Genomic DNA, 16,572 nt, shown 5'->3' with positions numbered 1-16,572 from the left:
TAATCCTCCTAAAATGAACGGTTCCAAAGTTACGGAGGTAGTATAGTATAATTATTATTTGTCCAAAAAAGGCCTAACCCAAACATCCAAAATAAAAGTTTTCCTCCAACACCAAATTGTTCTATATGGTCCACATATTGTTCAGTAAAAAGTTACACCATTTTGAGCTTCCGGATTGGAAGATGGGGGAGAAATCGGTAAATTAGTAGTTTTTCGTCAATATTTCTAAAACTATGCTTTAGCGTAAACAGTTTTTTATAAAAAAATGTTCTACATAAAATTTAAAACAAAGAAGGTCCTATACATAATTGTTATAAAATCAACGGTTCCAGAGTTTCGGAGGGTGAAAAGTGGAGGTTTTCGATACTTTTTATATTTTTTTTGGGCAATTTATAATATCATTACTGATGAAAGAAATTTTCTTTAACAGGATTGTGTTTTGTAAATAAAATTTGCTATTTCAGTGGACGATGGTATGTTAGTGATAAGCCCTTGAAGAAACGTCAACGTCACAATCCAAAATCATCATCAATTTCCCAACAAATATAAAAAGTAACGAAAACCTCCACTTTTCACCCTCCGTAACTTTGGAACCGTTCACTTTATAAGGATTACGCATATAGCGTTTCATATTTCAAATTTAATGTAGAACATTTTTGTATGGAAGGTTGTTCATGCTAAACCGCATAGTTTTAGAAATATTGACGAAAATCGTAAAAAACTACGAATTTACTGATTTCTCACCCCTCTCTCCCCAAACCCGACGCTCAAAATGGTGTGACTTTTTTATGAACATTATGTGGAGCATATAGAACAATTTGGTGTTGGAGTATAACTTTCACTTTAGGTGTGTGGGTTATGCCATCTTTTGGATCAATTGTATCATACTATATGTTTTGTGAACATTTTGTTTATTGAATGTCCCTGATATCTTTAGAAACAACGAAAATAGACGGTTTTATTCTTTAACATGACGTGTTTTAACTTAAACTAAACTAAATTAACAATAAAAAACACAGTTAACAAAAATTTAAAAACACAAAGGCACATAACGTTAACAATTCTGGTTGACACCTTAAGAGTTATATCTCGACAAAATGAGCTGTATGCTCAGCGCAACGTAAGAGAGACGAGATTGTTTAATAGAGGCTGTGTGATGTTTTGGGGTTGAATTTTCTTGAGAGAAAGTACGGATTTGGTGTCTACATTGGAGGCTCTTTAAATAGCCAGAAGTACATTGCACACATTTTCTTTCTTTGGTCACTTTGTTCCTTTCGCACTATATAAAGAAAATAATTTCATCTAAGTGTATGATACGACATGGTCTCCTCATATATCGCATTTTTATTGCAGATTTGGATTCTTTACCTAAAAATAAGCAACTTTTATTCGAGACATTTTTCGAATTATGGATACATGGCGCTATTCATCTACGAACTAGAATGTTAAAATGCTATGTATTCAGTACTTTGCTCTACGGTGTGGAGTCATGGACTCTTAAACAGAGGAATATTAAAAATCTTGAAAGCTTTGAGATGTGGTGCTACCGCCGTATACTACGAATAAGTTGGGTGGATAAAATTACAAATGAAGAAGTAATACGCAGAATAAATAACGAGCCAGAAGTTCTACGGAGTATAAAAAAGAGAAAACTTGAATACTTAGGCCACCTGATGAGAGGACAAAAGTACACATTCCTACAAAATATAATGCAAGGAAAAATCCAAGGACGAAGAAATCCAGGCCGTAGAAGAATGTCCTGGATGAGAAATTTGAGAGAGTGGTTTGGCTGTACCACTAACGAATTGTTCAAAACAGCAGTAAATAAAATTAGAATCGCCCTAATGATATCCAATCTCCGATAGGAGAGGCACTCAAAGAAGAAGAAGGCGCTATAATCGGAAAAAACGATTGTTGGAAATATAAGATTAAATTCCAAAATGGAAAGTCCCCACTAAAATGGAAAATTTTACTTAACTTTTTTTGGTTTTTGGACCTAATAATCACATCCCAACAGGTCCCCATAAAGCTCGAGCGACTGCAAATTTAGCATACCTTGCTCCCCTATCATTACAAGTTATACAGTCCACAAATTTTGCTACAAAACTGATATAGAAATGTATCAATATTTATAATTATTTTGCGTTAAACCGTCCTGTACAAAGACTTCTGCTAAAAATTTGTGCTATCGTGCATTTCAAAATTGAGTATAGTTGTATCACTAACTGAGTTTATGTTAAATGGTTTAGGATATTTTAACATTTAATTCTTGTAGTCTTTCATGTACGTTAATTAAACCCTAGCGTCGGTTTACCATTTAGGCCCAGCTTCCACACAATATTCCGACGCGCCGTATCAAGCGCCCTTATTAATATTAAGTCCTCCAATGTAATTACTATACTGTTAGGCTAATTGGTTTATTTCGCTAAAGTACCTAAACGGAGAAATTTGATTTAGTTCCAATTTCAGCCTCTAACCCTTTGTGGGCAATGCTCTTTATCATACCTCTCGAGTGTACCCCATACGTTGCAAAACCCATTAAACAAACAAGTTCATGTCGTTAGAGTTGCCAAAACTCTATTTAAAATAATGATATTTCAGTTTAGGGGAAACATTTCTATGATCTGAAATATTCTCAGGTCCCACGAAGGCATTCGTTTTAAATGGTGCTTATATCGAGCTATTTAGTTAAAAACTTGTATTCAGTATTTTCCGTAAAATTTAAATGTTTTAAAATCTATACTTTATTTATTACCAGTGCTTCTGATTACTCCAGGGAAATAAAGGTAACTGACTACTTTTTTTAGTTATTGTAGACCTATAGGTAGAAAACCTACCTGTTTCCTACCTAGAGTTCACGTCCGTTAATTATTAACAATTTAGTGCAAAAATCGCAATTTTTCGATTTTTTGCAATAAAATTACAAAATATAATTTTTTCGATCATTAAAAAACTTTCAAAATGCCGATTTTTAAAAGATAAAAAGTTAATTTGATGCTACGCAAAGTGCAAAATAAGTGAAAATCGTTATTTGTTGATAAACTACCTTATAATATAATAATAAATAAAACTACCTTAGAACTTTAGTGTTTCACCCAAAGTTGGGTATTTAGGTACTTAACAAAACCTCAAAATTTAAGAGCGATCCATTAAGATAAATATTAGTTTAAAAGTTATTCTATTTCTTTATCGAGACCTTTATTTTGCAATAACATGAAAGACAGAAAATAATGAAGATAGGGCAATTCTGTGTATGCCAAATGAAAGTAGAAAAATGATACTATCAAAATATACTAAAAAAATGAAAAAAAAAAATTATCTAATATAGTCAAAAATTCTAATGCCAAATTTTTGAAATTTTGTAGTTTATAACCATGTAGAATATCTTTAAAAATATTGGCCGTAGAAAAAATAATGTTACATATTCGAAAAGCTGGTATTTTGCACGAATTTTTAAAAATGTAGTTCAATTGGTGACTTGTCGTGGTGAAGCCGTGAAGTGAAGGGGTAACTGGGAGCCGACAAATACACGAGTTCAAAAACTAAAAAAGGCAACTTAAAACTACTATTATTTTCTATATCTCGGGATCTACTGAATATATTTCGATCTTTCTTTTTTTTTGTATGTAATTTTTCTGTACCTTACAACTATGCAATTTGTCTATATATAGACATTTATTAAATATTTATAGACATGTATTAATTAATAAACAGTCTAATTTGTTTAAACAATTTTTGAGAAAATAATTGTTTACCAAAAATCCATTTTTTTAATCATACTATCATTATTAATCATAGAAAAAGTTAAGGTATGCTTTAATAAATAAATTATCTTCAATAAATAATTATCTAATAATAGGGGAGTGCATATAGATTTTCACTTCGGAAAAAATCAAACAAGATAGAACTTTTTGTAATTTCATTAAGAAATGTTTAATAAACAACATATCAAAAAGTTCTACTCGAGAAGTGGGTGCTTCATTTTTTATTAAACAAATGAACTACGAAGTTTGACGTTTTTTTAAATAACTCAGAAAATATAAATTTTAGAACAAAACTGACTTGACCATTGAAAAATTTAGAAAATTGTACAAAAAAAAACCTTATACATATAAAGAATTTTTTAAAATTAAATCTGTATCTTCTATAATTTTTTATTTATAACGCTAAAGTCACCCTTCTCACAAACATTGACGCACTGTAAACTAGCGTACGGCGAAATGCACGGTTGAGTTATTTTAATATAATTCTTTAACTAATGGATCAAATGAAATTTTAAAAATTGAACCTAAAAGAAGAATAATTACGCTATCTTATGGTTATAATAAAAAGAAATAAAATGCATAGGCATAAGTACGGTGGGGGCGGAAAATGAGCCTTACATGAATTTTGTTTAAAAATTATTTAAAAATGTGTAACTAATACAATTTTTCTTATAAAACCCCCAATTTAAAAAATGTAATTTTTGAAATCTTCGTAGTTTTATAGAATTACCACCATTTTAAGACGGTATTACTCAAGTTTGAACAGATCTATTACAGTTTTATAAGTGCTCTTTTAAAGCCTAGGATGTAATCTTTAAAATGCACTGAATTATTTTACTTTAGAAATGAAATAGACTATTCCTTTTTGAGAAAATTAAGAAAGATAACAAAAATGTAATACAAAAACCGAAAATTACCAGCTAAAAAAATGTTTATATAAAGTGATCAAAACTTTTTTCTGGAAAACTTACCTAAAATACATTTAATAATGAACTTCAACAATAATAAATGTTCAGCAAAAAAATTTTTTTAGCTCTTATACAGTATGTCTGTTTTTTAACTTTTAACTTTTTTATTATCAGTTTTACGAAAAAAAGTTATTCTTTATAAAATACTCTGCATAGTATATAATCTAAGATGCAATCATCAAATATCAAATTTAATGAATTTTATACGAGGTATGTCAGAAAATATGAATTTTACTCCAGAGTAAAGTATCGTTAAATTTGAAAATATCGAAAATTGTTATTAAGAAAAGTTGTTTTTAATTAAAAAATGTGTTTTAGTGTTCCATTACATCCTTCTAATTAGAATATTGTGAATAATAAAGGCACTTAACTCTTCAGAAAAATTCATATTTTTTACATACCTCGTATAAAATTAAAAAAGTTTGATATCTGATGATTGTATCTTAGATTTTAGACCAGGGAGAGCATTTTATGAAGAATAACTTTTTTTCGTAAAAGTGATAATAAAATAGTTATCATAATTGTAATAAACTGATGATGAGTATCCGTAATTTTAGAAAAATTTGGAAAAAATTTTTTGATTAGAATAATGTAATTGTATATTTAAACATATTTTTTAATTTCAAACAACTTTTCATAATAGCATTTTTTGATATTCTGAAATATAAAGGTACTTTACTCTTTAACGAAATTCATATTTTTGACATAACTCGTATAAAATTGATAAAATTTGATATCTGATGGTTGAGTTTTAGATTTTTGACTATCCAGAGCATTTTATGAAGAATAACTTTTTTTCGTAAAATTGACAATAAAAAAGTTTTCCATGTGGTTCCTAGCTAGGCAGACATACTGTATAAGATCTTCTGTATAAGAATTTTCAAATTGCAATGCCATATTCGGATTCAGTATAATCAAAAACAAAATAGAAACATATTTGATCAAAGTAAAAGGATGAATTTAACGATTTTTTTAAAATTATTAATACAAAACAATTGTTATTGCTTAAACAATTAATAAACAATTAGCGGCCAAATCTGCGGGTGGAACTTTTTACTTTAAGATGTATGCATATAAACTAACAAAAAAAGCTTTAGAAAAATTTAAGCATGTTTGAATTTTTCCGAAACAATGCATATTTTCGTTCTAATGCACTCCCCTATAAAAATAATTTATTTATTAATGTGTAATTTAACTTTTTATAAATATGATCATTAATGATCCTATGATTAAAAAAATAGATTTTTGTAAAAAATATATTTTCCAAGAATTGTTTAAACAAATTAGACTGTTTATTAATTAATAAATTTATAAACAAATTACATATTTCAAATGTACGTAGAAATTACATACAAATTAAAACAAGAAAGATAAAAATCCATTGAGTTGATATGGAGATACAGAAAATTGTATTATTATATGTATTATATGTATTATATGTATTATTATATTATTATATGTAGTTTGAAATTGATGTTTCGGTATTTTAACTCGGTGGATTTGTAGGCTCCCCCTAGTAACCGTTTGAACTACATTTTTGAAAATTCGTAGAGGTTGTTGTGAAGGTACAATGGCTGTGCAAATTTTTTAACAAAAAATAAAAACTCTATTTTTTAAAATGACATCAGTGAGATTCCTTAGTTATTATAAACAAATTAGCCGTGAATTAAAAAAAAACACACATTGCCAACTTTGTCCCAAATGAACCAAGGCTAAATTTTTTTATTTGAAAATTCGTGTTAAAATACTAGCTTTTCGAATGTATAAAAATATCTACGGAGAATATTTTTAAAGTTATTCTAAATGTTTATAAATTACAAAATTTCAAAAGTTTGGCATTAAGATTTTTGACTATATTCATTAATTTTTTTACCTTTTTTTAATACGTTTTAATACTATCACTCTTCTACTTTAATTTGGCATACGCAAAACCATCTTTTACTTTTCTATCTTTACTCAGATTTGAGTACTAGGAAGCTTCTTTCTGTTCTTTTCCTAGACGAATGAAAACGGAATGTGATTGCATATAGTGGAGTCCTTTTTGTTTTCTATATTCGTCGTCTGCTGTCTTATAAATTGTAAAAGTCTCAGATTAAGGATGTACCAGAAAGAACTTTCAACACGAAGAGTTTCAGATTTAGATAACTATTTACGATTTTAATTTTATTATAGTGGTGAATTCTGCATCTAAAACTTTTCAATTTGGTTAATAAATTCATTTTTTAGTTAAATTGTGGCTTATTTCCCATTTCGAATAGTTAATTATTACCGTGTAGTAATCATACACTAAAAAAGGACGAAAAGCACGAGGGACCAGTCAGAATTCCCAAACGTATAGAGTTCTCGGCCAAGTAATTAGCTGGCAAAAGGAGGAAAACGCTCCAAACAGAAATTCCACAAAAGGACTTGGACGGCCACAATGAGTATGTCACGGAGCTTATCCTCCAGGGTTATCGAGCTTGTTTGTGGCTAAATCTCTGAATCTCGTTGATGTTTCTGCAGAGCAAAAACGTTATCCAACATAATTAGTGTGGAATATTATGAAATGCATACAGTATGGTGCAAATGTTTGGAATAAATTCGATATTTCGCAAGTCGACGACTTTAAGAGGCTACAATAGCTCGTCATCAAAACGGAAAACGCGTTCCAAGATTGCGGCTTTAATTTTGAATAGTTTGATGAGATATTTGGCACACATACCTATTCGTAATATAGTAAAGAATGGCGGTACAGAGCCCAATTTGAGAAATATGTTAGTACGTGGAAATTACTCTGTAACTAAATACATTATTAACAAGCTGAAAATGCGAGCATTATCATAACGAAAACTTTGTTTATCTACATATTTTAATTCATAATATGGAAAATTGCTATTATGAAAAGTAGTTTAGAATTAATAATTATGTTTTAATGTGCAATTATATCATTCTAAATTAAATGTTATGAACTATAAAGGTAGTTTACTCTTGGTCGAAATTCATATTTTTTTAATACCTCGTATAAAATTAATAAAATTTTATATTTGATGAATAAATCTTTGAACATGAAGAGCTTTTTATGAAGAATAACTTTTCTTCGTCAAATTAAAAATAAAAGAGTTATAAATTAAAATGTTGTTGGAATCCATAATTTGAGAAAAATCTTAAAATATTTTTTCCATTATTATTAGAAGGATGTAATTGCACATATCAGACCATACTTTTTTATACCAAACAATATTATTTCATATACTGTCGGTTCGCTAAACTCAGACACAACTGGCTAGTGATTTTAGTCAATAATTTTGCCAATTTGGCAAAAAAATGATTACTGATTAGTTAATAATTACTAAATAATTAGTAATTTTGCCAATTTTGGCAAAATTCGCAAAAAACAAAAAAATTACCCACTAAAATCACTAGCCAGTTGTGTCGAGTTTAGCGAACCGACTATATTGTAATTTCATAGCAAATGAATTTATCGTAAAGGGGAGGCCGTATACTCGTATAAACCCTTTTAAAGCTGTTAATAAATTATTGCTTTTAAAATTTATTCAAATTGTATTTTTGAACATCTTATTTATTTTATTTAATAATTAAATTCACTATCAAATGTCATTGATGATTTATTAATACTTAATTTAAAATTTATTTTGACATTCACGAAGTGTCAAACTCAAATGTAAATAACCTATGATTTGCTTAACAAATCGAAATTAAAAAACTAGCCTACTTAATAGCAACGATTTCAGCTAGAAGTGTAGTGTGTCGGAAGAAAATAAAACGATTGTGACGTCACATTTTAGACTTTGAGGTCGATTATCTCGAAGACGGTTAGAAATATCTAAATGCCGTTTTCAGAATTGGATTCAGAGGAAAAAACTACATAAGAATCCATCGATAAATCTGATCTGAGGATTGCAGGAGCGGCAACGCAATAACACACCCACTTTTGCGAATTTATAAACGAAATGTTTTCGTTGAAAAAGAGCCTGTACCACCATTAAGAAGAACAAAAAAATCCACTTTCTTCAAATAAACTTTCAATCTTCAATCTGCCATTCTTCAATAAACCCTTTTCGTCCAATACATTGTCTAAAGCCAACGGTCAATATTAGTGATGCCATATTATTGATGCAATATTTTTCAATGATAATATTGTTTCAATGTATTCCTTACACGTTCAATATATTGATCAATATCGATATTGCTTCAATAATATTGACCGTGTAAAGGTGGCTTAAGAAATATTCCATTAAAGTATCGCCTTACTTTATGCTATAATATGGAGCTGCGCCATCTTGTCGAAAAAACAAATCATTTTCTGAATTGAATATGTGAATTTTGTGAATATGTCACAAACCTATCTCTTAACGACAACTCTCTTTGAGCTAAAAAGAAATACAAGAAACCGATAGTAATGAAATCACCAATTAGGAAAAATAACGGAAACTGGGCTCCATCAGATATAGAGAAATGCAATAGATTCGCAGAACATCTATCAACCGTCTTCTTCACCCCACCTGCCAACGATAAACGACGAGAAAATTATTATTATTATTTATTTTGCTCAACAGGCCATGTAGGCCCTGAGCGTGAAATACACAATTACTTTTTTTTTACTATATACAATACCTATACAATAATAATTTGTCTATTAAAAACACATTATATAAATATATACATATACAGCTTTCATTTTAAAGTTCATGGCATATTCTTGTGTTACAATTTCTATTGCGCTCTTCTTACCACTTATCTCCATTATCTTCTGTCTAATACCTTGCTTCTCCAGTTATCTATTTTTAATTCACGTAAACCTGCTTGGACGCTGTCAAACCATCTTTTACGGGGTCTTCCTTTCCTTTTTTTCCCGACTGGTTTCCTGTTCAATATCATCCTGGTCATTCTGTGATTTTCCAATCTTTTCACATGTCCCAGCCATCTTATTCTATGCGCCTTTATTATTGCGGTGATTTTTGGTTCCGTATACAACTCTTCCAACTTTTTATTTGTCCTTCTTCTCCATCCCATTTGTGTATTTATGCCTCCGTAAATTGATCGGAGAATTTTCCTCTCCCATCTTTCTAATCTTTCTTCATCTGCCTTTCTCAAAACCCATAATTCAGCTCCATATACAACCGTAGCTCTAATCACTGTCTTGTAAATTCTTTCTTTTGTTTTTCTTGAAACAAACTTAGACTTCATTAGGGATCTTAGCATTCCGTATTTCTGGTTGCCTTTTGTAATTCTGGATTCTATTTCTTTATCTTCATGTCCATTTTCCTTTACTTTTACACCAAGGTAGGTAAACTCTTCCACTCAGTCAAAACTGTATATATAATCTTTCTCCCCTTGTATTTTTATAAACTCTTCATTGTCTTGCTGTGTATCCCCCATTATCATGTACTTAGTTTTCTTTTCATTTATCTTTTTAGGCCAAACCTATCTTTTTCACAATTCTTTTCAATTCTTTCTTTGATTTTGCTAATGTTGTTAGATAATCAGCGAAAGCTATACATTGATGTTCATTTTTAAATATGGTTTCTTCCATTTTTATGCTGCAATTCCTCATTATTACTTCAAGAACAAGATTGAATAACTTGGTTGACATCGGGTCACCTTACCTGAGTCCTTGTTTGATTTCGAAGTCCTCTGAGACGTCTTTTCACACTACTTCACTTTTCGTTTTTGTCAACGTCATTTCAATCAAGCTAATAAATTTTTTGGAAATTTTTAATTCTTTCAGAGCACGGTACATTTCTTTTATATTTATACGATCATATGCCTGCTTGAAATCTATGAACAGCGCATACAGGGTAGTTTTGTACTCATAGCAATTTGCTTGTAATTCTTTTAGCGTGAAAATCTGGTCTGTTACCGAACGGTTGGATCGAAAGCCTGCTTGTACTCCCCCACAGTATCCTCCATGAATTCGTTCAGTCTTACACGTATGCATTGTGCTAATATATTATACCCTGTCTCTAGGAGTGCTATTCCCCTATAATTTTCACATGTTTGTTTATCTCCTTTTTTATGTATGGGGCAGATTCTAGCCAGAATCTGCTTGAGAAAATTATAGACTTCCTTAATGCACCCTTTCTGCTATCATTACCACTAAAATATTTCTCACCAAAGGAAGTCCGTAATGGGATCAACCTGCTTAACTCTCATAAAGCTCCAGGGTTTGATCTTATAACTGACGAAATCTTAAAAAATCTCCCATATCGTCTTAATAACTATTATTTTTAATAGCTTTCTGAGACTGCTATTTTCCAGTGCAATGGAAGTATGTACAAATTATAACGATACCTAAACATGGTAAACCTCAAACTGAAGAAACAGAATAGAAAAACAATACCTATAGAAAACCTGATCCCAGATCGCCAGTTTGGTTTTCAAATCACTCAACCATACAACAGTGCCATAGATTTGCCAACAAAATAAAAAAAGTGCCTAGAAGGGAAACAAATCTGTATAGTAGCATTCCTCGATATACAGCGAGCATTTGATAGAGTGTGGCACGAGTCTCTTCTCTTCAAAATAAAAACTCAGCTAACTGACCAAATCTATCTCCTCTTTAAATCATATTTGTCTGACAGATACTTCCAAGTTAAATACGAAGGAACCCTATCCAACTACCACCATATAAAATCCTGAGTACCTCGAGACAGTGTACTTGGCCCATTCCTTTACCAAATTTTCACTGCTGATATTCCTATTAGCAAAAATATACTAATGACAACATTTGCTTATGATACTGGTATACTAGCATCAGACATCAACGAAATATTAGCATTTAACAAATTTCAAAATCATCTCGATGAACTAGAAGACTGGCTTAAATGCTGGAAAATAAACTTCAACACAAACAAATCTTGTCACATAAATTTCTCGAATCTAAGAATTAGATGTCCACAACTACACCTAAATAATTCACCTATACCAATAAAAACAGAAGTAAAGTACCTGGGCCTTCATTTGGACGAAAAATTTACTTGGAGATCACATATTGACCTCGACCTAAACGACTACACCTCGACCTAAAAGTTAAAAATATGAGCTGGCTAATCAACAGAAGATCGCAACTTTCATTATAAAACAAACTGACCATCTATAAAACAATACCCAAACCAGTGCGGGCATACGGAGTAGAGCTATGGGGCTGTAGCAAACCATCCAACACCAAAATACTACAGACATTCCAGTCAAAGATTATTCGTAAGTTACCTAAAGCCCCATGGTACGTGTCAAACCAAACCCTTCATGCAGACCTCAACATTCCTTTCATCATATAAGTATCAATGATGTGATCGCTGACTACTCCAGAAGATACATGAATAGCATCACAAACCATCCAAACCATCTCATAGACGAATTATTCGAGAGTTATCAAGTATTCTATGAGAATACGGTAACGTTATAAATAACATGTAAAGTATACAGTAAAATAGCGTTACCGTATTCTCCTAGGGTTACTTGATAACTCTCTATTCAACCCTCCACTGATTGACAGTGACAAATATTTACTTATAAAAGACTAAGTTTTTCAACCTAATAAAAATATTTGTAAATTAAATATTTTTAAAAGATTTTTAATTGAAAAACTTTATTGGCCCATTTCCTGGTGACAACCTCCAAGGCTTCTACAATATGCAAGCACATGGATGCTGCAGTGAAGACTAAGGGGAAGGAATTCTACACTATGCAATTCACAACCCCCGTCTGCAGCGTGGTAAAGTTCCAGCGGAAAATGGACCTAGTTACTCTATAGGAGTAATACTAATAAAAATAAAAATGTATACCATTTTTATTCATTCAGTTGCGGTGCGAAACCAAAACTGTCTTAATTTTTACTCAGATCAGAGAGTGCAGCCAGCACTCTTATCGACGATTTCACCTCTTTTTAGAGGTTCATCAGAGACTGCATAGGCTGCTTTTCTCTGGCCCAGGTAAAAATCTTCGACATATCCATCTCCCACCGCAACTGACGAGATGGTAGTAGGTGCCTAGCGGCATCTGCTAAATAAAAGACTAAGATTTTTACCTGGGCCAGAGAAAAGCAGCCTATGCAGTCTCTGATGAACCTCTAAAAAGAGGTGAAATCGTCGATAAGAGTGCTGGCTGCACTCTCTGATCTGAGTAAAAATTAAGACAATTTTGGTTTCGCACCGCAACTAAATGAATAAAAATGGTATACATTTTTATTTTTATTAGTATTACTCCTATAGAGTAACTAGGTCCATTTTCCGCTGGAACTTTACCACGCTGCAGACGGGGGTTGTGAATTGCATAGTGTAGAATTCCTTCCCCTTAGTCTTCACTGCAGCATCCATGTGCTTGCATATTGTAGAAGCCTTGGAGGTTGTCACCAGGAAATGGGCCAATAAAGTTTTTCAATTAAAAATCTTTTAAAAATATTTAATTTACAAATATTTTTATTAGGTTGAAAAACTTAGTCTTTTATTTAGCAGATGCCGCTAGGCACATACTACCATCTCGTCAGTTGCGGTGGGAGATGGATATGTCGAAGATTTTTACCTGGGCCAGAGAAAAGCAGCCTATGCAGTCTCTGATGAACCTCTAAAAAGAGGTGAAATCGTCGATAAGAGTGCTGGCTGCACTCTCTGATCTGAGTAAAAATTAAGACAGTTTTGGTTTCGCACCGCAACTGAATGAATAAAAATGGTATACATTTTTATTTTTATTAGTATTACTCCTATAGAGTAACTAGGTCCATTTTCCGCTGGAACTTTACCACGCTGCAGACGGGGGTTGTGAATTGCATAGTGTAGAATTCCTTCCCCTTAGTCTTCACTGCAGCATCCATGTGCTTGCATATTGTAGAAACCTTGGAGGTTGTCACCAGGAAATGGGCCAATAAAGTTTTTCAATTAAAAATCTTTTAAAAATATTTAATTTACAAATATTTTTATTAGGTTGAAAAACTTAGTCTTTTATTTAGCATATGCCGCTAGGCACCTACTACCATCTCGTCAGTTGCGGTGGGAGATAGATATGTCGAAGATTTTTACCTGGGCCAGAGAAAAGCAGCCTATGCAGTCTCTGATGAACCTCTAAAAAGAGGTGAAATCGTCGATAAGAGTGCTGGCTGCACTCTCTGATCTGAGTAAAAATTAAGACAGTTTTGGTTTCGCACCGCAACTGAATGAATAAAAATGGTATACATTTTTATATTTACTTATAACTTTATTGAAGTAGATTGTAAATTAGCAATGAATAAATAAAAAAAATTGAATACCTACCTGTTATCATTTTACATTATATGTATCTGTCAATATGGGATCAACTACTATTAGGTCTGGGTCCCGCGTATGAAAAAAAAGTTGATTAATAGCAAGCTGAAAATTTGTTAATAGCTTAAGGATGTCTAGTCGGACAAACTTTGATATATGGGAACACTGGAACAGGGGAAGTTTTAATTGTGGAACAGGTTAAAAATTTGGAACGGTCAGACCACGAAAACGGCACATGTATTTTGTTCGACAGAACAGACTTAAACTCTCCGAACAGAGATTAAACTCTCATTCAAAAATCAGAGTGCTATTTATCACCAAATGGGCGTTTTAATGAGTGGAACATGTAGAATATGTCAAATGACAGGAATTATGACAGGTGATAAATAGCAGTCTGATTTTTGCATGAGAGTTTAATCTCTGTTCGGAGAGTTTAAGTCTATTCTGTCGGACAAAATAAATGTGCCGTTTTCGTAGTCTGACCGTTCCAAATTTTTAACCTGTTCCACAATTAAAACTGTCCCTGTTCCAGTATTCCCATATATCAAAGTTTATCCGACTAGACACCCTTAAGCTATTAACAAATTTTCAGCTTGCTATTAATCAACTTTTTTTTCATACGCGGGATCCAGACCTATGTTCTTTAATAATTCTAAATATTCCTCTTTGTTAAAATTTTTTTGAAAATTAAATAGCCCGAACAAAAAGTATATCAAAGAAAAAAAAATGATTCAAAATTTTATTGTTTTTAGAGATAGTGTGTGTGTGTGTGTGTGTTCACAAAGAGGGGATGGCATTAGATAAACTTTTTGCCACAGATATTAATTTGAAAGTTAAAGAGGTTATATTAAATTTTTATTTTAGAATCTTTAAGAAATTATATGATATCATTAATAGTTTTGGTATTGAAGCTTAGTAGGTGTGAAATATTCAGCGGTAAACTTACATTCTGCTCCTGAAGTCTAGCAATTAGTGCTTTCGTATGGTATTTATTAAGTTCACAATTAAAGATTATATGATTTAAATCTGCAGTAGAGTAGTTATCACAGACATGAACCGAAAGAGTTGGTACGCATTCCTATTTTAGCTAAATGTACAGGAAAGTTGCCATGATTTAATCTTAAGCGACTTAGGGATGTGGAATAAAATCGAGTAACGTGATATCAAATATATGTGGGATATTTTGCGGAAGTTGTGGGTATACGTAAGTGTATGGATTCCTCGAAGTTTGTACAAACTTGAGCCAAATAGTTTCCCATTTATTTCTTAATTTTTTATGCAATTCTGGAATGTACCTAGTCGCTGGAGATTGTTAAATTTACTGTTTCATTTAAAGTTGCTGAATTCTTTGCCATTTCATCCATTATCTCATTTTCTTTGATTCCGGCATGCCCTTTTACCCAGATAAAGACCAAGTCTTTTTGCTATTATTTTTAAATCGAGCGATTGTCTTTTTAATATGGCATAACAACTCATTGTTGTGTTTTTTGGTTATTGGTTGTGATATTTCCTCAAGAGCAGATAAAGGATCTGATTTTATAACCGTGTCTCCAAAGTTCTGTTCAACCGCGTAAGTTAGAGCTCTTTAGAGATAGTAAATTGCATTATACCTTCAAAAAGCGCTAAAAAACTATTTAGTGAAAACTATATTACACGGTTACTAATTCTTCCTTGTTTCAGAAGAAAACGGCGGTGGTGTGGTAGCGACAGTAACGGATAATCCAATAGAACTGAAGGATTTTATGAAAATATGTGATCAACGGAGGAAGTTTCCTGTATTATATAAATTAGAATTTGAGGTAAGTATTTCCTACAATTCTTATTTTTATATCTTTAGTACATACATTGAATCGAGGTTTTTGCTGCAAATTTTAAGAAACCGCTTGGATTGACATGAAATTTGGCATACACATAGGTAACATGCCAAAGAAGAAAAATTATATTTTGCCAATGTGTGCTTTTGCCCTGGGGGTGAGTTTCGCTCAATCAGGGGTGAGTTTCGCCCCATCTCAGCGGTAAAAAAGTATACGTTCAAAATATATGTATATATATACACCGTTCTTAGGCGTCAACGCCCTTGGTTGGGATCTATGGAGTAGTATCACGAAGCCGCAAGCCCTTATCCCTTGCCGTACCGCTCCTAAATAGGCCGATCAGACGCCAGTATATTCCAGACTAAGCCGTAGACTCTATTGAGTTTTATACTACGGCGTTGGCCTTTTATCAATTTCATGACCTAGCTGAGGCTCGAACCAGCGATCGCAAATCGCAAATCGCAAATCCACTAAACTTGTCGATCGACTGCGCCTCAGCTAACTGGACCGTCTAGATCGACTACGTTCAAAATAAGTCCGGAAATAGATAAACTGACTAATTCTAATCAACTTTTGTTCTATAGCATTTTTTTACCAAGTTAATACTTTTTGAGTTATTTGCGAGTAAATATGTTCATTTTTCAACAAAAAAAAACACGTTTTTAGGTGGTTTTTTGCAAATAACTGAAAAAGTAAGTAGTTTATCGAAAAAAATATTCTTAGCAAAAATATAGCTTCTAAAATGTAAAAATAATGGTATATGTATGAACTGTATGTATGTTTATATCCG

The 16,572-nt window shown here is 31.8% G+C and overlaps 1 protein-coding gene across 3 annotated transcripts in view; it reads left to right on the top strand.

Annotated features, from left to right (window-relative positions):
• The window catches only part of LOC114324547 (receptor-type tyrosine-protein phosphatase kappa), a 328,598-nt gene that overhangs the window by 108,043 nt on the left and 203,983 nt on the right, over positions 1-16,572 (top strand). For 2 of the 3 annotated variants that reach the window (XM_028272404.2, XM_028272403.2), the window contains exon 3: positions 15,649-15,767. In XM_028272404.2, coding sequence (XP_028128205.1) covers positions 15,649-15,767 — 119 coding nt within the window. The remainder of the gene's footprint in view (positions 1-15,648; positions 15,768-16,572) is intronic. The other variant, XM_028272405.2, reaches the window with a different exon arrangement.

This window comes from Diabrotica virgifera, chromosome 8 (assembly GCF_917563875.1).
Source record: "Diabrotica virgifera virgifera chromosome 8, PGI_DIABVI_V3a".
NCBI lineage: Eukaryota > Metazoa > Arthropoda > Insecta > Coleoptera > Chrysomelidae > Diabrotica > Diabrotica virgifera.
The sequence above is the reverse complement of the archived record's forward strand: the minus strand, read 5'-3'. Positions and strand labels throughout refer to the sequence as shown.